This window comes from Oncorhynchus gorbuscha, linkage group LG18 (assembly GCF_021184085.1).
Source record: "Oncorhynchus gorbuscha isolate QuinsamMale2020 ecotype Even-year linkage group LG18, OgorEven_v1.0, whole genome shotgun sequence".
NCBI classification, from domain to species: Eukaryota; Metazoa; Chordata; class Actinopteri; order Salmoniformes; family Salmonidae; genus Oncorhynchus; species Oncorhynchus gorbuscha.
The window spans coordinates 22,401,331-22,426,192 of NC_060190.1; the positions used below are offsets into that span (position 1 = coordinate 22,401,331).

At 42.1% G+C, this 24,862-nt stretch overlaps 1 protein-coding gene across 2 annotated transcripts; it reads right to left on the reverse strand.

Moving 5' to 3' along the window:
- Nucleotides 1-15,933: 15,933 nt before the first annotated feature.
- Nucleotides 15,934-24,243, reverse strand: LOC124004056. 2 transcript variants are annotated; one of them, XM_046312817.1, is made up of 12 exons: nucleotides 24,103-24,243; nucleotides 23,762-23,794; nucleotides 22,946-23,257; nucleotides 22,754-22,804; nucleotides 20,562-20,591; nucleotides 20,139-20,189; nucleotides 19,376-19,468; nucleotides 19,225-19,240; nucleotides 19,080-19,111; nucleotides 18,866-18,970; nucleotides 18,371-18,411; nucleotides 15,934-18,223 (listed from the first exon to the last, which is right to left on the reverse strand). In XM_046312817.1, the coding sequence occupies exons 1-12, from the start codon at nucleotides 24,158-24,160 to the stop codon at nucleotides 18,131-18,133; spliced, it is 915 nt and encodes a 304-aa protein (XP_046168773.1). In that variant the 5' UTR covers nucleotides 24,161-24,243; the 3' UTR covers nucleotides 15,934-18,130. The 2 variants fall into 2 exon arrangements, with proteins under 2 accessions (XP_046168773.1, XP_046168771.1); XM_046312815.1 differs by having other exon boundaries at nucleotides 20,139-20,192.
- Nucleotides 24,244-24,862: the final 619 nt, after the last annotated feature.

The following is a 24,862-nucleotide window of genomic DNA, read 5'->3' on the forward strand; positions in this document are numbered from 1 at the left end:
CTATGAGAGTTATTCTTCAGGTGGGTTTCTTGCAAAAATATAATATCAGACGAGTGTGCTTTCAGGTGGGATAGGACCTTGCCCCTCTTAATTGGTTCGTTTAAACCCTTGACATTCCAGGAAGTGAATGTAAGCCCCGCCCTCCTCTCGTTTGTAGTTCCTATGGTGGCCTGCATACCATGTAACTTGATAAAAAGGTAAGAAAGCGCACCAAACCCTCACGATCAGCATATGTAGCACCTACACCCGAGCAGTATCCAACCCACCCCTCCCCCGTGCAAGCACCTTTACTTCCCACCCTGTTCCCCTAATTTCCCCAACACTTACCCCCCACATCAACCCACATTTAACAGGCATGCACAAACAGGAGAGAAAAAAAGGAAAAATAAAAATAATAAACACATTGATGCCAAAAAAGCAGGCTCGACCTCGAACAAGAGGTAAAACAAAAATAAAATCCCAACTATACGTTCACCTCTCACTATCCTAGAACTTCTACTAACATATGAACTGAGGAGGCTCCCGCGAATTGAGTGTTCAGTTAGCATCTAATAAACCTAAACAGAATAAGTTGCAACTTAAACATATTGTGCATTTAAGCGTGATCCTGCATCAATCCCAGAGATAAGCAAGATATAGCCTCAAGATTATATTGCTAAGCACTGCCGGTCAAAAAATAAACCATCTGCAACCGACATAGTCAGCCGTACCTTTACATACTGTGGGTCAGGAGATCGGAACAAGGATTTGTTAAATTAAACGTTCCCCCCCATAAAATAAAAAATAACAAATGTTTAATAAAAAATAAATACAAATATATGCATATATATATATATACATACACATACATACACACATACATATATACATACATATACACACACACACACACACACACACACACACACACACACACACACACACACACACACACACACACACACACACACACACACACACACACACACACACACACACACACACACACACACACACATACATACATACATACATACATACATACATACATACATACATACATACATACATACATACATACATACATACATACATACATACATACATACATACATACATACATACATACATACATACATACATGCATGCATGCATACATACATACATACATACATACATACATACATACATACATACATACATACATACATACATACATACATACATACATACATACATACATACATACATACATACATACATACATACATATGCATGCATAATACCCACACCAAAACAAATATATAAAAATATATATTTAAAGAATATGTACATACATCCATATGCACACATACACATACAAACATTCATACCCCAGATAACAATCTACACTGATTTAAAATATACACATACATAATACTAAAATGTTAAGAGAAAATAGTAATAAAGTACAAATAGTAATTATATGTGCGCACACCTACACAGACATAAGCACTTACAGGGGGCTGGTGGGACTCTAGTCGGGAGAGAGGCCCACGGCCAGACAAAGGCAGAAAGGCACAAAACATCAACTTGCTAACCAGGTGTCTGCCCCCTCCCAACCATCACCCCCAGTCCCCTGCAAGCAATAAATAAATGGTATGGTAGTAAGACAAATGTAAGGATTGTAAAATAAATAACGAAACAAAACAAAAGTGGGGGAATATGGGGGAAGTATATCCGTCCGAAGGTGTCAGTGATCAAACCTGGAAGTAAAAAATATGCATCGCTCTGAGCACAGCCGGGATGAAAGTGAATTTAACAAATGAGAGCTCTGACCGCCAGCCATTGGTCTGCTCAGCGTCTTACATGTTCGGTAGCCCTTGTTGAGCCCGTTTAATACGTTTTCACCCAATATGGTATAGTATGGATTCGAGTCCATGAGCAGACCCTAACACGCAATAACAAGGCACTCTAACCTGTACGGGGGATTGGTGTATATCCCGGATAAACTTCTCTGCGTCCAAAACCGAGGAGAGCCAAATCTTCTCACCGGAAGGCGGGGTAATTCTAAGTCTTACAGGGAAGAGCAAGGCTGGGCGAAGATGGAGTTTATAGAGTTTGGTCATGACATCTCTGTAGTCGGCGCGGTGCTTTGCCACCTCGGGCGCATAATCCTCATATACACGGAATGGATGCCCTTTATGACAGGTTGCCCCTCGTTCGAACTTCACGCAGGATAAGATCCTTGGTCTTGAAACTGTGACAACAGCTGATTACCGGGCGAGGACGTTGGCCCGGTCCAGGCACTGGGACAAGGGAGCGATGTGCGCGGTCCAGCTGGGGATCCGAATCCAAAACATCCGATCCCATTGCATCCTTCAATAGCTTGGCGAAGAAGTCGGTGGGGCGAGAGCCCGCCTCTACCCCCTCTGCCAGACCAACAACGCAAAGGTTATTAAGTATGGATCGGCCTTCCAGGTCCACCACTTTCACAGAAAGCCTCTGCACACTATCCTGCAATGACGTGCATAGTTTCTCTAACTCGTCGATCCTACCAGCGTTGAATTCAGAAGCTTTCTCAAGGTCCACAATACTCTGGCCATGCGAAGCGACTGTTCGACTGATGCTCTCGATTTTGGTGTCCAGTTCAGCAATAGTGGCCTTAAGATCCTCAGCTATAGCAACACGTAGCTCCCCAAAGCCCGGGTAAGTTCTGTAAGTGTCACGTTGTTGCAGGTGCCTCCCGCCATGTCTGTCTCGTTGTTTAGTGGGGAGTAGGCCTCCGCTGTGGATTTATTGTCCTTTGGTCGCTTGTTACTCGGCATTTTCATATAAAAAGTTACAATCTTGTATTAGAAAGAAACATTTGTTGTAAAAAGTGCCATAAAGTAGGTTAAATTAGATGATTTCGTTAAAAAGTTGCAGGAGCCTCTCACGCACAGCCGTTCACTCCAACAAGCTAGCTCCGCCCCCAAACTATTAGTCTTTAACAGATTTTATTTTGTATCATAATTGCAGGCAATTCGATTTTTAAAACCAACTAACTTGTCTGTCTGACAAAAATATTTATCTTTATTAAACCGCGTGCTTTGCTGGAAGTGCATAACGTGTGTAGGCATGTGCAGCCTGAGAATACAGTTGCTGTTTTTAAACTAACGTTTTTATATAGCCTAACTTTGAGATTAACCGTTTGATCATGCCACCTAAAAAAAAGCAGCAGCCTCCGAAGAAGTACTTAATCTTCTGACGTGCCCAAAAAATATGAAAAGGTGTCAGGAAAAGCTAAATCAGGTTTGTAAAACCATTTGCGGTTTTAGGCCAATTTGAGTAGCCTAATTATACGGCTATTTGGTTAGATTCCGGTTGATACATTTGCTAATTTCATTGTGAGAATCTAGCAAACTACCTGAAGTGGCACGGAGAACTCCTCTTCATCCACCTACGATGGTGATGGTTAAACTCTCTGAACCACCCATACCGCATAACGCCGCAGTCAAATAATATTACTAGAAAATATTCATATTCATGAAATCACAAGTGCAATATTGCAAAACACAGTTTAGCCTTTTGTTAATCAGCCTGTCGTCTCAGATTTTGAAATTATGCTTTACAGCGAAAGCAATACAAGCATTTGTGTAAGTTTATCGATCGCTCAACTAAACAATAAGTACACTTAGCATCAGGTAACTTGGTCACGAAAATCAGAAAAGCAATCAAATTAATTGTTTACCTTTGATGATCTTCGGATGTTTTCACTCAAGAGACTCCCAGTTAGACAACAAATGTTCCTTTTGTTCCATGAAGATATTTTCTATATCCAAATACCTCCGTTAGTTTGGTGCGTTATGCCCAGGAATCCACCGGAAAGAGCGGTCAGGACAACGCAGACAAAAATTCCATGTCAGACGTTTTTTATAATCAATCCTCAGGGTGTTTTTCAAATATCTATTCGATAATATATCACCCGGGACAGTTTGCTTTTCACTAGGACCGGGAGTAACAATGACCGCCTTTCTCTTTTGCGCACAATTCACTCTGAGAGCCCCCACCTATCCACTTACGCAATGTGGTTGTTCAGGTTCATTCTTCAAAATAAAAGCCTGAAACTATGTCTGAAGACTGTTAACACCTTTAGGAAGCGATAGGAAAAGGAATATGGTTGATATCCCTTTAAATGGAGCAATGGGAGGCTATGGAACATGGAGTTTTCCAAATAGAAGCCACTTCCTGGTTTGATTTTTCTCAGGGTTTCGCCTGCAATATCAGTTATGTTATACTCACAGACAATATTCTGATAGTTTTGGAAACTTTAGAGTGTTTTCTATCCTAATCTGTCAATTATATGCATATTCTAGCATCTGGTCCTGAGAATTAGGCCGTTTACTTTTGGAAAAATAACGTTCCCAACCTAAAATAGTGCCCCCTAGCTTCAAGAGGTTAACCTCAAACGCTGGAGTTTTGGAGATCTTGCAATTGCTTCTAAATCCCTACCAAGAATGTTGAAAAGAGCCGAAGTCTGGATGAGAGAATTTGAAACCAGGCACGGCCACCAGACTCTGTGCCTTCGTGATATGAAGGCAATTTTATCCCAGGCAGTCACCCACTGATGTAATGATCCGTTGTGGGTTAATGGCTCAACCAGCTGAGCTGGAGTTAAGCTGAGCAGACAACACGTATGGGGCTGCTTGAGAGATATGTTCCCTACCATGCGAGACATGAGTAGAGTATCAGACTATACATTTGGACCGACTCAGATTTCGGAGATTGGATAGATAACCTGAAACAGAAATGGCTTGAGGAGTTGGGAAAGCGCCATAAACATTCTGTATCCACCGAGGACATGTTTTATGACAGAGCCAGCCGCCTCCCAGAATAAGTACAGATGCTAATGAGGGATGTCATGGGATGGGATAGAAAGGCGGGTAGGGAACGAAAGGATTATATGAGACACCACTGCCAGAACTGGCTTCGTGATAAGAAAGCATAGGAATAAATAAAAAAAGCAGGGCTTGATGGTGCAGTAAAAAAGGCCCAATTATCTCAATTGGAGAAGAGTAACACAGGAGGTGAGCCTGACATGGTGATGATGAACACTCCTGCTCCTACAGCGCCCCCAAGTGGACATGCACCACAACCACATCCCATAGTACCTTTGCACAATTTCCTCCTCAGAACGAGAACCACTCACATACAACAACCATTACCAGATACTTTCTCAGCTGAACAGGCTGAACTTTTGCCATTAACCACTGCCTGTAAAACCGGAGAAGGGAAAAGGATTGCAATTTTCTCTGATTCTGCTTATGCAATAGGGATCTGTCAAATCAAATCAAAGTTTATTTGTCACATGCACCGAATAAAACAGGTGTAGACTTTACAGTGAAATGCTTACTTACAGGCGAAAACCAATAGTGCAAAAACTGTTTTAGGTGAACGGTAGGTAAAGAAATTAAACAACAATAAAAAGACAGGTTATATACAATAGCGAGGCTATAAAAGTAGCGAGGCTACATACAGACACCGGTTAGTCAGGCTGATTGAGGTAGTATGTTCATATAGATATGGTTAACATTAGGACAGCTAAACCCTTGTCTTGAGACAAATGGATACTATTGTAACCATAAATGTTTTCTTGTGCAACAGACACAGTTGGATACCGGATATTTAAATACAGCAAGAAAATGAAACACTTATTATCTCGTGTTGTGGAAATATTGGTCCAATAATATTTCTCAGATACCGGAACTTGTGAATTCAAATAGATTTTATTACAAAGTAACAAGCCGAGTTGATCCATGGAGAAACCGACTTTTTCAGTCTCAGCATACACCTTTTAATCAGTTTCATCCTTTCATAACATACATAGTTAATCCTCTTTATCTAAATGATGAATACACTTTGGCATTTAGCCACCCAACCCTCCCCTAACCCATACGACTCTGGGTGAATTATGCACCACCCTATTGGGATAGCCCGGGAATGAACCAGGGCCTCATGTGATACCTGTAGCACTGGGTTGCTGTGCCTTAGACCGCTGCGCCACTCGGGAGCCTTGCGAGCCTATCAGAAAGTAGGTCATGTAGGTCCATGCATGGCTCTCTTTGACATAAACTCCCTCTGTAGCTAACATCTACAATAACCATTAGACATAAGAGTTGGCGTTATCATACACAGCCCCAGGGATGGCTAGCTCTGGGACTTCCTTTGGCCTGTACAGAATAAGGTAAATCAGCTCTTTGCACCTTACTTGTGGAATCATCTCCAAACTTCTCTAAAGATGTATATTTTGGTGCCTCTAGGTTAATTCAGACTGCTGAATGAGGACCTCTTACTACTTACTTACAAAACGTTTTAAAGGAGTTCAACAAACCATTCAGTCATGGATGTGTGTAAACATATTTCCTCCTATTGCTTGTTACAGAAGACTACTGTTGTACATTGAATTGCCATTCAGCACTGTTGCACCTCCTTGATGTGATTATTCTCTGTACATATTTATAATCCACATAGTGTGAATAGTGGTTTCCAAAACGTTATTACCCCCCATAAATCTGAATCTGAAATGACCTTTATGATCTTTCTTGCCACTATTACTTTGGGGTTCTAATCCCACTCTATCAAAATCCCAACTGTGTTTTTTTTATATGTACATTAATATGTACAAATTGCAAAAAAATGTTATTAAGGCACATCAAAGTTCACATGTTCCAGAAAGCATTTCTGTCAAACAATGAACTTTGATCAAAAAATGGTTACGTTCAAATGCCTCTCCTGCGAAATAGTGATGCGCAACATATGCCAAGTTTCCTGAAATGAGTCACAAATGTGATGCTGAATGCTGAAGTTTCAAAAGGACAGGATTGAGGCAAGAGTCTTGTGATCCTTTCCACCCTGCTGTGGTGTGTGGGTGCATGTGTATGTGTGGATACGTGACAGCATATATGTACTGGTTTGCATGTGATCTGTTGACTGTCTTTACCGCCCTCACTGTAGAACTGACCACAATACAGAGAATCTGGTTGCAAGAGCGAAAATATCAATGTCCTTGACTATCTACTGTATAGTCCATAACACCAATGGTTGGTTTCCCAGACCCAGATTAATCCTACCATTGTAGTAAAAATATGTAAATTATCCATTGAACATGCTTTTTAGTTCAGAACTAGGTGTCCAATTAGCTGCATTTGCTACCACTTTCAGCTCACGTGCCCAAAAGCTTACGCTGGTCCAGGCGAACTCGGACTGAAATAGATTTGTGGGTTTGATTACGGGCTCAAAATGACCAGAAACAAATAACTTTCTTCTGAAACTCATCAGTCTATTCTTCTTCTGAGAAATGAAGGCTATTACATGCGAGACATTCCAAGAATCTGAAGATCTCGTACAACGCTGTGTACTACTCCCTTCACAGAACAGCGCAAACTGGCTCTAACCAGAATAGGAGTGGAAGGCACAACTGAGCAAGAAGACAAGTACATTATTGTGTCTAGTTTGAGAAACAGACGCCTCACAAGTCCTCAACTGGGAGCTTCATTAAATAGTACCCTCAAAACACCTAAATGTCTAAATGTCAATATTGAAGAGGCGACTCCTAGATGCTGGCCTTCGAGGCACATTTCCTTGTTTAATGGACAAGTACATTTCTAAGTGACCCCAAACATTTGAACGGTAGTGTAGATTTTCATTCAAATGATGGGTCTACAGTTTCTATAACAATTAGAAGATGTACAAGTGACACCTTTTCCTCTAACTACAAGGCAATATAAAAACGTAACTGTTGTTACTGACAAATGAGATCAATTAATATTGTTGTGATGCTATTAATTACTAGATTGGCTGATGCTACTCATGTGTCAAAACCCATAAAACCTAGGACACAAGGAAAAACATTCCGTTACACCATAGCCTACTGTGCCTGTCAACAGTATGTTCATGTTATATATATATATATATATTGTCAGAATCTGTTCTGAGTAAGCCGGTTGTTTTTGGAGGAGTTGCTTGAAGTGCATACAGTTGGAATCGCATTCCGTTTGGAGGCTAGAACATACAGTTCTGTTTTTTAAGCAAAAACTGTTATATAGTCTAATTTGAGATTAATAGTTTGATAAGGCCACCCAAAATAGCAGCAGCCTCTGAAGAAATGATTTCATCATATTTTGATGCACCCAAGAAAGATGAAAAGGTGTCTGCCAAAGCTAAATCAGGTTTGTAAGCCTACAGTATGTGTCTTAAAGAGGCAATCTGCAGTTAATACATACATTTTTTGTCCCAATTAATTAACTATATCTACCCATTGATTCATCAAGAATTTAACTTATAAATGACTCATGACTACAGCAGCTTAGTTCAACTGTCGTTCCCAATCAAGACTCCAAATTATAAGCTTGTTTTAATCAAATGTTTGCAAACAAAGTAAATGTATACAAACTCTATATAGCTAAAACCGTCATTTTGATATCGTAGATAATGCAATAGATTAATTCATCATAATGTGATTTTAAAATGTCTGTGTTTATCAATTTTGACTATGAAGACATTTTACTTAATGAATTGTATCTGACCGTTATGGAAGGAGGAATAGCACAAATGACATAATATACATAAATACAGCATTTACTAGGAGGAAAAAATAAAAGTATGCTGCAAACTCCTCCAAAACTCCCAAAATAAAAATGCTAAAACAGTAACAGATATTATGAATAGGCATGTAACATAAGCCAGGTGTCCATTTGTAAAATACACTGCTCAAAAAAATAAAGGGAACACTAAAATAACACATCCTAAATCTGAATGAATTAAATATTCTTATTGAATACTTTTTTCTTTACATAGTTGAATGTGCTGACAACAAAATCACACAAAAATTATCAACCCATGGAGGTCTGGATTTGGAGTCACACTCAAAATTAAAGTAGAAAACCACACTACAAGCTGATCCAACTTTGATGTAATGTCCTTAACCTCTTGAACCTATAGGGGCGCTGTGTCATTATTGGATAAAAAGACGTGCCCGTTTTAAGTGCAATATTTTGTCACGAAAAGATGCTCGACTATGCATGGAATTGACAGCCTTGGAAAGACACAACTCTGACGTCTCCAAAACTGCAAAGATATTATTTGTGCGTGCCCCAGAACTAATGCAACAGGCGAAACCAAGATGATGTTTCATACAGGAAATGCCCCGGATTCTGAAGGCGCTGTGTTCTAATGTCTCCTTATATGGCTGTGAATGCGCCAGAAATGAGCCTGCACTTTCTGTATATTCCCGAGGTGTCTGCAGCATTGTGACGTGTTTGTAGGCATATCATTGGAAGATTGACCATAAGAGACTACATTTACCTGGTGTCCCGCCCGGTGTCCTGTGTGCGTAATCAGTAAGTCCATGCGCGTTCCATTTCTTCAGAATTGAAAGTAAACTGCCACGATGGATTTTATCGTCGATAGATATGTGAAAAACACCTTGAGGATTGATTCTAAACATCATTTGCCATGTTTCTGTCGATATTATGGAGTTAATTTGGAAAAAAGTTCACGTTTTAATGACTTATTTTTTATTTATTTTTCCTTACCCAAACTCGATGAACAAAACGGAGCGATTAGTTGACAAAAAATTTGTTATCTAACAGAGTATCCTCATTGAAAACATCTGAAGTTCTTCAAAAGGAAAATTATTTTATTTGAATGCTTTTATGGTTTTGGTGGAAAATGTTGCATGCTGAATGCTAATGCTAAATGCTACATTAGCCATCAATACTGTTACACAAATGCTTGTTTTGCAATGGTTGAGAAGCATATTTTGAAAATCTGAGATGACAGTGTTGTTAACAAAAGGCTAAGCTTGAGAGCAAATAGATTAATTTCATTTCATTTGCGATTTTCATGAATAGTTAACGTTGCGTTATGGTAATGAGCTTGAGGCTGTAGTCACGATACCGGATCCGGGATGGCTCGACGCAAGAAGTTAAAACAAGTCAAAATGAGGCTCAGTAGTGTGTGTGGCCTCCACGTGCCTGTATTATCTCCCTACAACGCCTGGGCATGCTCCTGATGAGGTGGCGGATGGTCTCCTGAGGGATCTCCTCCCAGACCTGGACTAAAGCATACGCCAACTCCTGGACAGTCTGTGGTGCAACGTAGCGTTGGTGGATGGAGCGAGACATGATGTCCCAGATGTGCTCAATTGGATTCAGGTCTGGGTAACGGCCGGGAAAGTCCATAGCATCAATGCCTTCCTCTTGCAGGAACTGCCGACACACTCCAGCCACATGAGGTCTAGCATTGCCTTGCATTAGGATGAACCCAGGGCCAACTGCACCAGCATATGGTCTCACAAGGGGTCTGAGGATCTCATCTCAGTACCTAATGGCAGTCAGGCTACCTCTGGCAAGCACATGGAGGGCTGTGCGGCCCCCCAAAGAAATGCCACCCCACACCATGACTGACCCACCACCAAACCGGTCATGCTGGAGGATGTTGCAGGCAGCGCAACGTTCTCCACGGCGTCTCCAGACTCTGTCATATCTGTCACGTGTTCAGTGTGAACTTGCTAGGATAGGATAAGTAATCCCTCTCACCCCCCCCCCTTAAGATTTAGATGCACTATTGTAAAGTGACTGTTCCACTGGATGTCATAAGGTGAATGCACCAATTTGTAAGTCGCTCTGGATAAGAGCGTCTGCTAAATGACTTAAATGTAAATGTAAATGTGAAGAACACAGGGCGCCAGTGGCGAATTTGCCAATCTTGGTGTTCTCTGGCAAATGCCAAACGTCCTGCACGGTGTTGGGCTGTAAGCACAACCCCCACCTGTGGCCTCCTCCACGTCTCCTGATGTACTGGCCTGTCTCCTGGTAGCGCCTCCATGCTCTGGACACTACGCTGACAGACACAGCAAACCTTCTTGCCACAGCTCGCATTGATGTTCCATCCTGGATGAGCTGCACTACCTGAGCCACTTGTGTGGGTTGTAGACTCCGTCTCATTCTACCACTAGAGTGAAAGCACCGCCAGCATTCAAAAGTGACCAAAACATCAGCCAGGAAGCATAGGAACTGAGAATTGGTTTGTGGTACCACCTGCAGAACCACTCCTTTATTGGGGGTGTCTTGCTAATTGCCTATAATTTCCACCTGTTGTCTATTTCATTTGCACAACAGCATGTGAAATTTATTGTCAATCAGTGTTGCTTCCTAAGTGGACAGTTTGATTTCACAGAAGTGTGATTGACTTGGAGTTACATTGTGTTGTTTAAGTGTTCCCTTTATTTTTTTGAGCAGTGTATATAATATCTCCTAAGAGACTTATTTACTTTATCTTGATGACTGATAATAAAGGACATCATGTGAGAAAGAGGGTATTTATGTGAGACAAAGCTACAGAGAGCCAGTGGTGTAGTGTCAGTGTGCCTGCAGAAGACTGTACAACCCATCCGGCTGGGCTGAGGTTGCTGGTCTTTCAGAGATTGGGCTGTATATGTGGTACATGTACATATCAGACTAGAGGAAGGAAACAGACAGTTGGACGTGAACTGGTGACCCCGATCAGAAACTCAGGCACCCCGTAGTGCCGGAAGACGTGTGTTAACAGGGCCTTCGCAGTCTGTAGGGCTGTAGGGAGACAGGGCAAAGGTAGGAGATGGCAGGACTTAGAAAACTGATCCACAAAGACCAGGATGGTGGTGTTGCCCTGTGAGGGAGGAAGAGCAGTCAGGAAGTCCACCGACAGGTGAGACCATGGCCATTGTGGAACGGGTAGGAATTGTAACTTCCCTCTGGGCAGGTGCCTGGGAGCCTTGCACTGGGCGCACACCTAGCAGGAGGAAACATAAACCCTCACGTCCTTGGCCAAGGTGGACCACCAGTACTTCCCACTAAAGCAATGCACCGTCCGACCGATGCCCGGGTGACCATAGGAGGGTGACGTGTGGGCCCAATAGATCAACCGGTCGCGGACAGCAGACGGAACGTACACGCGCCCAGCTGGGCACTGGGGAGAGTGGGCTCAATAAGTAACGCCAGCTCGATGTCAGCGTCCAGCTCCCACACAACCGGTTCCCCCAGGCAAGAGAGGCCGGAAGTATGGGAGTGAGATCCATGGGCCGCTCCTCTGTGTCATACATCCGGGACAGTGCATCTGCCTTAGTGTTCTGGGAACGTGTAAAAAAAACATGGCCCACCTTGCCTCACCGCCCAGATATACTCCAGATTGCGGTGGTCAGTCCAGATGAGAAAAGGGTGTTTAGCCCCCTCAACCTAATTTCTCCATGCCTTCAGAGCCTTGACAACAGCCAACAGCTCCCGGTCCCCCACATCATAGTTTCGCTCCGCCGGGCTGAGCTTCTTCGAAAAGAAAGCACAGGGGCGGAGCTTTGGTGTGCCCGAGTGCTGAGAGGGCATGGCTCCTATCTCAGCCTCGGACAGGTCCACCTACACTATGGACGCCACAGCAGGATCCGGATGAGCAAGCACGGAAGCTGAGGTAAACAGAGCCTTCAGGTGACCAAAAGCACTGTCCGCCTCAGCCGACCACTGCAGCCGCACTGGTACCCCCTTCAGCAGTGAGGTAAATGGGAGCTGCTATCTGACCAAACCCCCGGAACAACCTCCGGTAGTAGTTGTGAAACCCTAGAAACTGCTGCACTTCCTTTACCGTGGTGGGAGTGGGCCAATTACGCACGGCTGAAATGCGGTCACTCCATCTCCACCCCTGAGGTGGAAATGCGGTACCCTAGGTAGGATACGGACTTTTGGAAGAACAGACATTTCTCAGCCTTGCCGTACAGGTCATGCTCCAACAGTCGACCAAGCACTCTCATCAACTCTCATCAACAAAGGCCTGGAAGACTGATGGGAGCATTCATCAACCCGTACGGCATAACAAGGTACTCGTAGTGCCCTGATGTGGTACTAAATGCCGTCTTCCACTCGTCCCCCTCCTGGATACGCACGAGGTTGTAAGCACTACTGCGATCCAATTTTGTGAAGAAGCGCGTGCGATCGTGCATTGACTCGCACTGGCGATGAGAGGCATTGGGTAGCTATACCGCACTGTGATCTGATTGATCCCTCAATAGTCAATACACGGGCGCAGACCACCATCATTCTTCATCACAAAAAATACACTCTAGGAGGCAGGTGAAGTGGAGGGCCGAATGTATCCCTGCCCCAGGGATTCGTAGACATATGTTGTCATACCCACCGTCTCCTCCTGTGACAGAGGATACACGTGACTCCTGGGAAGTGTTGTGTCTACCAGGAGATTTATCACACAATCCCCCCGTCGATGAGGTGGTAATTTGGTCACCCTCTTCTTATAGAAGGTGAGAGCCAAATCTACATATTCTGAGGGGATGTGCATGGTGGAAACCTGGTCTGGACTTTCCACCATAGTCATACCGATGGAAACCCCCACATATCTCTCGTGACCACCCCTTGACAGCCCTCTGTTGCCACGAAATAGTGGGGTTATGACAGGCCAACCAGGGTAGGCCCAGCACCACAGGAAACGCAGGAGAATCAATAAGGAAGAGACTGTTTCTCTCCTTGTGACCTTCTGGCGTAACCATGTCAAGTGGAGCGGTGGCCTCTCTAATTAGCCCTGACCCTAATGGTCGACTATCTACGGCATGCACAGGGAAGGGTATATCCACAGGAACAAGGGGAATCCCTAAACTACGAGCAAATGAACGGTCAATAAAATTCCCAGCTGCACCTGAATCTACTAGCGCCTTATGCTGGGATTGCGGGGAAAACTCAGGAAATGAAATAAACGCATACATGTGAGCAACAGGGGGCTCTGGGTGAGCCTGCTGCCTCGACTACCTGAGGAACCTCCACAGCACCGACCAGCAGTGTGCCCTCTGCGGCCACAGATGGTGCAGGGAATGGCCCCTGCCTCAGACGTTCACCCGTCACTTGACCCTCAGGCGGGTGGTCGAACACTGCCCGAAATTTGCGGGTGAATGGACCAACGGCGTTGGGCGGACAAATTCTCACGCCCCGAAAGAGCCGGGTAGACGGTTGCCAGATAGAGCTCCAGCTGTAGTAGAAACCCCTGGCATCCGGCAGCCGGCCTATCATGCTCCCTCGGAAGCGCTAGTTGAATCCCGCTGGGACCAGGTGGAAGAGGGGTGGACAGTGGGACCTGTTGTAGTGGGACTGGTGGAGGCGCTGGAAAACCTCCCCCTATCTCCCAACGATACATCGTCTGCAGCGCGCAATCCATGGCTGTGCCCAGGCGTTGCAACATGGTCGCGTGCTGCTGAACGCGCTCCTCCACTGCACCTGGGAAGGTGCCTTTACCTGCTGACTCCATTCTTCAGGTGAGTGATTTTTTAAGGGTCTGTGTGTAGCTGGTGCAGAGGAGGTCAGGTGCAGGACAGCAGAGATGAGTAAATAAAAGTAATTTTACTCAAAGTCATCAAACTACAAGAGAATTACCAAGCCCACAATACGGACCACAATACAACAAACAAACATGGGGAACAGAGTGTTAAATAATAAACAGGTAATTGGGTGAGTGAAATCAGGTGTGTAAGACTAAGACAAAACAAATGGAAAATGAAAAGTGGATCAGCTGTGGCTAGAAGGCCAGTGATTTTCGGCCACTGAACGCCGCCCGAACAAGAAGAGGGACCGACTTCGGCGGAAGTCGTGACAGTAAGGTGGAGGGTTACGTAACCGGGTGGAAGGCGCTTAGTGAGGGCTATTTAACAGTCTGATGGCCTTGAGATAGAAGCTGTTTTTTCAGTCTCTCGGTCCCACCTTTGAAGCACCTGTACTGACCTTGCCTTCTGGATGATAGCGTGGTGAACAGGCAGTGGCTCAGGTGGTTGTTGTCCTTGATAATATTTTTGGCCTTCCTGTGACATTGAGTACTGTAGGTGCCCTGGAGGGCAGGTAGTTTGCCACCAGTGATGCGTTGGGTAGACCACACCACCCTCTGGAGAGCCATGCGGTTACGTGTGGTGCAGTTTCAGTACCAGGTTGTGATATAGCCCGACAGAATGCTGCAAATTTGTCTGCAAATTTGATAATTGAGTTGGATTTGTGAGTGGCCAACCAGTAATGAGTGAACAGGGAGGGGGCTGAACACGTACCCTTGTGGTGCCCCTATGTTGAGGAGCAGCGAAGTGGAGGTGATGTTTCCTACCTTCACCACCTCGGGGCAGCCCGTCAGGAAGTCCAGGACCCAGTTGCTTAATGATGAGCTTGGAGGGTACTATGGTGTTGAATTCTGAGCTCTAGTCAATTAAATGCATTCTTACATAGGCATTCCTCTTGTCCAGATGGAATAGGGCAAATTTAAGTGGGTCTAGGGTGTCAGGTAAGGTAGAGGTGATATGATCACCTAGCCCTCTCCAAGCACTTCACGATGACATGAGTGAGTGCTACGGGGCGAGAGTAATTTATTTCAGTTACTTTTGCCTTCTTGGGTCTCAAAACAATGGTTGACTTCTTGAAGCAAGACATATTGAGAGCCCAGCTGGCTGTATGGACAGTATATCCCGAGAGATTAATGTTTACATGAAACAGAGTATGTTACAATCCCTGATGTCTCTTTGGAAGAAGATTCTTGCCCTGAGGTCATCTACTTTATTATCCAGAGACTGAACATTAGCAAGTAATATACTCAGAAGCAGTGGATGGTGTGCACGCCACCTGAGTTGAACTAGAAGTCTACTCCTGTCATGATTTCTTCTTCCGAAGAGGAGAGAGGCGAAAAGGATCATAGGACCAATATGCGGCGTGGTAAGTGTCCATGGTTCTTTTAATACGTAAATGTACACATGAACAACTGACTACAAAAACAAGAAACGTGAAAACCCAAAACAGCCCTATCTGGTGCAAAACACAGAGACAGGAACAATCACCCACAAACACACAGTGAAACCCAGGCTACCTAAATATGGTTCCCAATCAGAGACAACTAATGACACCTGCCTCTGATTGAGAACCATACTGGGCCGAAACATAGAAAAACAAACATAGACTACCCACCCCAACTCACGCCCTGACCATACTAAATAATGACAAAACAAAGGAAATAAAGGTCAGAACGTAACAACTCCGAATACCTATTCTCCAATGGCATTGTTTTTGGATCATCCTCTGGAAACAGTTCAATTGACCCGGGGGGGTAGGAGCACAGGATCCAATTTGAGAAAGTTGTATTCCCGGTCATTTTGCTGGTGAGTTACCGCTGCTCTGATATCGAATAGTTCTGTATGTAATAACACAAAACATTTCCCGGGGTAATAATGTAAGAAATAACTGCCAAGTTGCTTAGTAGCTAGAAGCAGAGCTGCCATATCTGTGGTCGCCATCTCACAATGTTCCTGTCTTTTTCCGTGGCTAAATCAACTAGGTTCATCATTTTAACAATTTTATTCATATTTACAGATGGCATACATGTTCCAGATGGCATTTCTGCCCCCCAAAAAATGCATTTAGATTTATTTTTTTTTAAGTCCATGCCTCTCCTGTGAAGTAGTGACGCCTGACATATGCCTAGTTTCCTGAAACGAGTCACAAATGTGATAGGCTGAAGTTTCAGAAGGACAAGATGTCATCCTTTCCACCCTGCTGTGGTTTGTGTTTATTGTGCACTCGTACACCTGTTTGTAGGTGTGGATACGTGACAGCATACATGCACTAGTTGGTATGTGATCTGCAGACTGTCTGTGACTGCTGCAGGAGAATGTAGTCATCTTTGCCCCCTCACAGTAGAACTGACCACAATACAGAGCATCTGGATGCAAAATTATCAATGTCCTTGACTACCTGTAGTCCATAACACCAATGGTTGGTTTCCCAGACACAGATTAAGTTTACCACTGGAGTAAAAATATGTAACTTTTCCATTGAACATGCTTTTTAGTCCAGAACTAAGCATAAACTGTCTCTGGGAAACCGACCAAAAGAGGTTTGGTAAAGATGACAAGGTAGTTATATGGACTGAAAAAACATTTAGGGAAAATAGCACCTTGATCTTCACCAACGGCCTGAAAACGATGACATTGATAACAGTACATATTTTTAGCATTATCTTGAATAATCAAGATCAATATCAAATCATGTAAAATACTAACAAAGACGAGGGAATGGTTGAATTCAATGTATGTATCGAAACATTGTACAGATGTAGGATCTTAATTTGATCACCCCTTTTTTATGAGAATTTTCCTGTACAGCAGGAAATGCACATTTATAGTGTATTTAGGCTTCTAACATTTGTCATTTAAATGTATTAACCCCTACAAAAATGTCCAATAATTACAATCCACATGTTAATTCACATTTTCAGTTGCTGCAGGATTAATTTCCTGCTGTACAGATGTAGGATCAAATTAAGATCCTACACCTGTAGACTCGTGAGATCAGTATGGTCAAAATAGGCTCATCTCCAAAGTTAACTGGAGAAAAGAATTGGCATGAAAGGTATGGTCTCACACCATTTACAACTTATCTGCTTCGCAGTCATTGAACTACAATGCTAGAAAGTGTCTACAACACTGCACATTGAAAGGGAGACTCTGAAGTGCTGAGTAAATTGATGTCAAATAACATGTACGCATGGGGTACTGGGGAGATTTTAAGCATTTAGGAAATCTATATTTTTCAGAGTTAATATTACCAACGATGTAAAAAATGTTAAAACCTAAATATTCATTTTGATCTATTTTGATTTAAAGATTTTGGGGAGTATTCCCCCGGACCCCTCTAACACCCCCAAATAAAAATACTAACATAGTAAACGAAGCCAGGTGTCCATGTGTGCTACAGAAAATCAGGGCAGTTTCTAGCATTTTGGGGGCCCTAAGCGAGAAAAACATTTTAGTGAAAAATGTGGAGCTTTAAAGTTAATATCCTGCAATACTACTCATTTTGCCATGGGGCGGAGGGAACTTTGCAGTTATAAAGCTAATTTCCCGCATTTGTACACATTATGCCATGGGGTAGAAATAAATTCTGTTTTAAAGCTTATTGCAGTTCTACACATTTTGCTATGGGATGGCAGCCACTTATGTTGCTTATAAATAGAAACGGTACTGCAGCAGATGTATTATATACTTATTTACAGTAACATGGTGTTTGATAAATAAAGGTCATCCTGCAAGAAAGATTATTTCTGTGAGAAATAGCCACAGAGAGCCAGTGGTGTAGTGTCAGTGTGCTTGCAGAACACTGTACAACCCATCCGGCTGGGCTGATGTTGCTGGTCGGTCGGGGATTGAGCTGTATACGTGGTACGTAACAGACTAGAGAAAAGAAACAGGCAGTTTAACTTCAGCCCCTTGAATATGCAGTACTGTAAATGTAACTGTATATACTAAGTGGATGTAACATCAATCTGAAACTGAGAGTCGTTCACAATCACCGAACACAGTGGGTGATTCTGAACTTACATTGTCTTTTTCAGATGACTGTCCATTCTCTTCAACTGGGCCTGTACAACACAGAGGGAGACTGAGTTAGTGTGAGTTAGTGTGCATATTTTTGGGGTGTTACTCGTGTAAATCTGTGTGTGTGTGTGTGTGTGTGTGTGTGTGTGTGTGTGTGTGTGTGTGTGTGTGTGTGTGTGTGTGTGTGTGTGTGTGTGTGTGTGTGTGTGTGTGTGTGTGTGTGTGTGTGTGTGTGTGTGTGTGTGTGTGTGTGTGTGTGTGTGTGTGTGGTTGTGGTTGTGCGTGTTAATTTGCTGTGCTTACTGTCACTTTCACATCTCTTCCTGTCTCAAACCACTCTGTGGACTTACAGCTCTGTTCTCACTCTTTCAAGATGCTCTGACTAACACTTCTTTCATGAGTTGACATTGAGTGACAAAGTGTTATTGTGTTGAGGGTCCAATATTCACGTGCCAGGTGGAGAAGACAAGGACAGAAGACATTCTGTTACAAACTCACCCGAGGGCAAAAACGTGGACGGTACAAAGGTGACGAGAGAATTGATCCCAGCATCCTTTGAATCCAACATGCCTGCACTGCTCACTGCTCCCATCACCAAATCACCTACAACAGAAAATAAATGAAAATGTAAATCCAATTTGTGTCTGTACCTGCATGTGTGTAGTTGTGTTAGTAGTATGTGTATGTTTGATGTATTTTGTTTGGAACATACATTGACTGTGATCATCCTGTCTGGATGCAGGTCTGTGCAACATAAAAGTATACAAGAAGGTTATGGTAAGAACATCTCATCATGGACAATACAGAACTAAAGGTTGAGATAGAATCTACATCATATTCACAAGGGGAATTCTTACCTCTGAGAATGTTTCTCTGAAAAACAAATTGGACCATGTTATATTGAATATAGCCTACCCTATACAATATCACCAAATGACCATGTCAAAGGCACTTACTCACATACATGGCAAAGGAAAATGTTTGATATACAGAATCAGAAGTACTCACTGGTCCTCCAGCAGAGACAGATAGCTGTCAATCCCATCAGGAACACACCCACTACTGAAGCCACACCCACTGCTGCCTGCCATGATTGCACAGCTGTTTGGTGACATGATGTCATCAGGAGAGATGATTAGCTCTAAATCCCAAAGTAAATACTTAAATGGTAAACCATATTATTGTCAGTCTTAGAAAATGTTTCTGTTTTCATACGTGTGAGAAAAGACAGCAAGTCAGCTAAACATTTGACATTTACGTTTAAGTCATTCAGCAGACGCTCTTATCCAGAGTGACTTTCATCAGTTAATTAATCTTAAGATAACTAGGTGAGACAACAACATATCACAATCGTATCAAGTTCCCCCAACAAAGTAGTTATCAGCAAAGTCAGTGCTAGTAGGAACACACAAGTTCATTTTTGTTGTGGGATTACTAAGTAAGGATACTTATCCAAAACTATTTTTTTACACTTTGAATTCACAACGCTGTCTTTGGAGCTTTGACCTCCTGTGTGCAAATGTGTGATAAAAGAAGTATAAATACAAAAACCTGGGTAAGATAAAGGATTTGTATTTATTTCAGTTTTGCTAGCTAAAGATGACCGACACACCTGATGCAGGAGATGAAAAAATATGTTTCAAATCTAAGAAAAGTACAACAGTTTAGAGGGAAAGTACAAGCAGCGATGAATAGGTTTATGAGTCAACTAGTTGGAGCTTCAGTGAATTCGAGTGAACAAAAATGAAGTCGCAAACTAAGCGATACTTACAAGTTGTTGTCACTGTGATGCCAGGGGACAAAGTAGAAGTAACAGTCAAACCTGCTGGAAAGTAATAAAGGGTCATTCTGTATCTGATTACACAAGACAAAATGTGTTAATTATTTCTGAGTCAGTAGAACACAACTGATTCTGTAGAAATATGATATGTTCACTATTTTATAATTTGTTAAAACCTTGACTGCATGTACAATTTGAAACAGTATTTGAATGCCCACCCCAGAAGCCACACCCACTGCTGCCTGCCATAATTGCACAGCTGTTTGGTGACATTGGGAAGGTCATTAGGCTTGTGTTCCCAGGGTCAATAACACATTTCAAGAGTTTATAAAAATGTTCATTTTGAGTTTGTATGTCTCAGTTGTTTGATTTGTGTAGGAAAAGACAGGTAGTCAGCTAGAGATGGATGCTTACCCAGAACGCTTTCTGTGGAGCTTTGACCTCCTGGGCACATGCAAGAGAGAGACTGTTTAATAACAGTTAACACACAACACAACTTATTACGCCACTAAACTCAAATCATTAGGGCTGTTTGGGGGTGTCAGTTGTCAAAGTAGAACTAGTAGTTGAACCTGATGCAAAGCAAAGACATTGGATCTGATTATACATGTCTTTTTATCTAAATTGGTTGATTTAATTAATGAAATATAAACCTCTTTTTTTAAATCAGGGGAAGTTTGTGAGTAAGAAAACCTGGGTAAGATGAAGCTATTCTATTTGGTTAGGTTCTATCTGCTAACTAGGTAAAGATTACTAGCACACCTGATGTAGGATTCACTGCTGTGCTGGGGGTCAAAGGAGAGGTCAAACTGGGTGAGAAGAGAACTCACATTACATAAAAACATTACATTTACAAGCTTCCGACCGGATATTTTGGTTGAGATTTACCCAGACATTATTTCCAGACGGACAGCTAAAGAATATACATCGCCTCGTGATCAATTTGGTCGCTTATTAACATGTACTAATACCTAAAGTTGCATTACAAAACTATTTAGAAGTGTTTTGTGAAAGTTTATCGTCGACTTTTTTAATTTAAAAAAATGACATTACGTTATAAGACGCTATTTTTTTTCGTTTATCACACAGTCTTCATAGATCGATATCTAGGCTATATATGGACCGATTTAATCGGAAAAAAAGACCCAATAGTGATTATGGGACATCTAGGAGTGCCAACAAAGAAGATGGTCAAAGGTAATGAATGTTTTATATTTTATTTGTGCGGTTTGTGTAGCGACGACTAAGCTAATTCTTTTGTTTACGTCCCCTGCGGGTCTTTTGGGGTGTTACATGCTATCAGATAATAGCTTCTCATGCTTTCGCCGAAAAGCATTTTAAAAATCTGACTTGTTGCCTGGATTCACAATGAGTGTAGATTTAATTCAATACCCTGCATGTGTATTTTAATGAACGTTTGAGTTTTAACTAGTACTCGCGCATTTGCATTTCCAGATGTCTAGATGGGACTCGTGCGTGGTCAGGTAGGAGCAAGAGGTTAACGTGAAATGCTTACTTACAAGAGGTCACTTTTTTTGTAAATTTACAAGCGGCCATTTTTGATAATAATGTTTTCCGCTAATGGAACAATCGCACTTATAGCCTACTACCATGTGCGCATTGCTGCTCTTATGATGTGAAGAAATTGGCAAATAGTTTATCAACATTTTAAGCTAAACGTTCTGATCTGTTGCATCAGCCACATTGCATAAAATATTTTTTCCGATGCTAGCGGTTGTATTAATTTGGGATCTATCGCATTGAACAACTGTCCCAGACTATGTTTGGTATATCTATTTCTTGCACAGAATGGAATAGGTTGATTTTTGTACAATGGGGGATAGCACATTGACATAGGCTAGTGCCTTTTCTGTTCGCTAAGCCAACATATCTTGTTGACTGACGATAAGTAAATGTGGACAGTTCTCCCAATACCTTCAATAGGCACCTCGCAATTGGGTAAGGACGGGCACAGTTGCGTCTCTGATGTGTCTGTCTTAACTTGTAGCCTGTGAGACCCTATCATGTGACAGAGAGCTGTATGAGTGAGAGAGCTTTGGATTGGCAGCGCACTCAGGAAGAAGGGCACAACGCAGCACTCCGGGCCACAAAAGGCATGGATTTATTTAGGGTGCATTACGGCCACATAGAGGATGCCACCGTGGAATTCGAGGCATTATCAAGTGCTTCTCGAATTGTGAATGAGAGACTATTGGAGTGTGTACATCCTGCACAAAAAAAAACAGAGCAGAGCTCATGCCTTTCAACAAACTCTTTTCAAATCATCTTTAGAGTCTCATCATTCAGCCTTACTATCAACTAAAAATCGAAACATGTAGCCCATTGTTTGTAGAACAACTAAAGTTAATTAATAATAACTCTAAATTAAGCATTTGTTCCATTGTATTCTTCATAATATAAAATAATACCACAGAATTATAAGAAAATCTTGTCTGCTAAATGAACTAGTGTAGACCACAGCCATTGGTCACTCTGTCTCAGAGTACGCTATTCTTTTCTTCTGAAATAGACTAAATGTTCTTCATATCATGCTTCTTCACACCTGTCTAAAATACATAATGGATTATTGTGAATGTGTAGCCTACCTGCTGGAAAGGGTTTAGTTGTTGGATCACTAATGTTAACTCCCACCAGATCTGAAATCATTTGGGATTGAAATGTGGTATTTAGTTTGTTGGTCAGAATGAGTATGGACATACTAAGAAGATGCTAAAATCAAAGTGACTCAGATCATGAAGACCTGCAGCGCTGATAGATTTGTTTAGATAATGACTCACCTGTAAAGTTGTACCCATCACTGCGTGGAGAGAGAGAGTTTGGTCCTGAGCTCAATCTGTAGTCACAGCTCACCTCCTTCCGCCTCACTGACTGTAGACGACTGATCAGATCACTATGTTTTGGAGTGAATTGACAGAACTGCTGTCCGGATGCTGAGATGGCTTTTCTCTTCATGATCTTTGCTGTGAAGGATGGCTGACTCTCCTCTCCAACATACAGGTTACAGGTGGTGTCAGGACTGAAGGATCCAGGAATCAAACAGATGATGTTGAAGTCCTCAACAATATTGACTGTAAGGTCTGGTTTTGGATCTGTTGGGAAAGGACAGAGACTCCTTTTTGCATCACTCTATTTGAATGTAATGTGTATGTCACAAGTGACACGGACTCTCACTAAACTAGACCCTGCTATTCTCTTTATATTACGTATCAGCATGTCTTATTTGATGTCATTCCTATTTATGAGTGCCATTTAATCATGTGTGCTGTGTTCACAACAATTTCCTTTCACTTAATCCCTTACATTCTTGCGTGTGAAATGAAATGAAATCGAATTGGCTATTTTGCTTGCATGTATGGTGTGGGGGATGATGGAGTGTGCCACTTGTCATTTAATTATAAATACATTTTCAAAATTCAGAAATAAATATAATTTTCAGAAATACTCATAGATATTGCAGCACCTGATATACATTTGAAAAAGAAAAATAATTCATTCACTGTTGTCTTTGCATCCACAGTTATGTAGTTTGGGTTAACAAGATAACTTTGATTGATTGATGGTATTATTATTTAGTAAAAGTAAAAAACACTCACAAGGACCTTGGGCTTCGATGTATTGGAAGGTGACTGGAAATAACACAATAGGTCGTGATCAGGTAAATGTGCCATTCAAAAATAGCATGATAGACAAGAACACTTTGCACAAGTTGGTAACGTATCCTATACAACAATGGATCCATGTTATGATCTGATCTGAACAAATTATAATGATAGAGAAAAATACATCAATAAGACAATCAATGGAATAAGACACAATTATTACAGACATGAGATTCTGAAATATATAAAGAGTTCCTGAAGTAAAATATTAAAAGAGGAGAGAGAATCCTGTACCACTAACAGATGATGGAACTTGGAATGGAGGAATAACTCACCGAAAAGGAGGATGACCAGAAACAGATGACCAGCCATATCAGGGATGAACAACGCCATTTATCAGACATCTACAGACTGTTAGTGTGACTTCACAGAAGATGGTGACTGTGTCAGAGAGGATTGTTTCAATAGAGAAGTAGATGTGGAACTTGATCACAGGAAAACCACAGATAGCAGTAACCAGTCTCATATGGAAAGTGTGGCTAATGTTGTAGAGGAACATTCAGAATAATTTCTCAGTCACTACTTTTGTCTCAGGCTATTTGTCTTTAACAGCTGATATGTTGCATAATTACATGGCTTCAATTACATTTGAGTTTGACAGCTCAGCTGAACTGAGTCTCTCTCTCTCTCTCTGATGACTCCAGAACTCACTTTCAGCTTAGGAAGGTCTGTGAGAATAGAATAATTGAGGGGTTGGCATTTTGTTGTTTTTAGAACTTGTATTTGCCAGCTAGGGTTAGGACTAGTTATAACTTGCGAAACGACTTTCAACTTAGTTTCCATGATTTCATCTGACTCTGGCTAAGTAGAAAAAGGGCTTAATTGACTAAATCTCATACTATCCATTTACGGATCTTGAGTCCATTACCTCATACAGCGACAGTATGGGAAATTAAGGAGATAATATATTCATTAGTTGCTTCATGTAATAGCTTATGACAACAAACAGTATGATGAAATATCCCAAGAGGAACATGGTAGTCATAGCACAACAGTACGTGGTTTACAACCATTGAAAGAGTATTCTCACCCTGC

Excerpts from the sequence above, each read along its gene's own strand:
- LOC124004056 (XM_046312815.1), bottom strand. The coding sequence starts at position 24,160 with ATGGCGTTGTTCATCCCTGATATGGCTGGTCATCTGTTTCTGGTCATC. Across the intron at positions 20,592-22,753 it reads AACTAAACCCTTTCCAGCAG|GAGGTCAAAGCTCCACAGAA; the intron begins GTAGGCTACACA and ends GCATGTGCCCAG. Across the intron at positions 20,193-20,561 it reads CTCCACAGAAAGCGTTCTGG|CAGGTTTGACTGTTACTTCT; the intron begins GTAAGCATCCAT and ends ATTACTTTCCAG.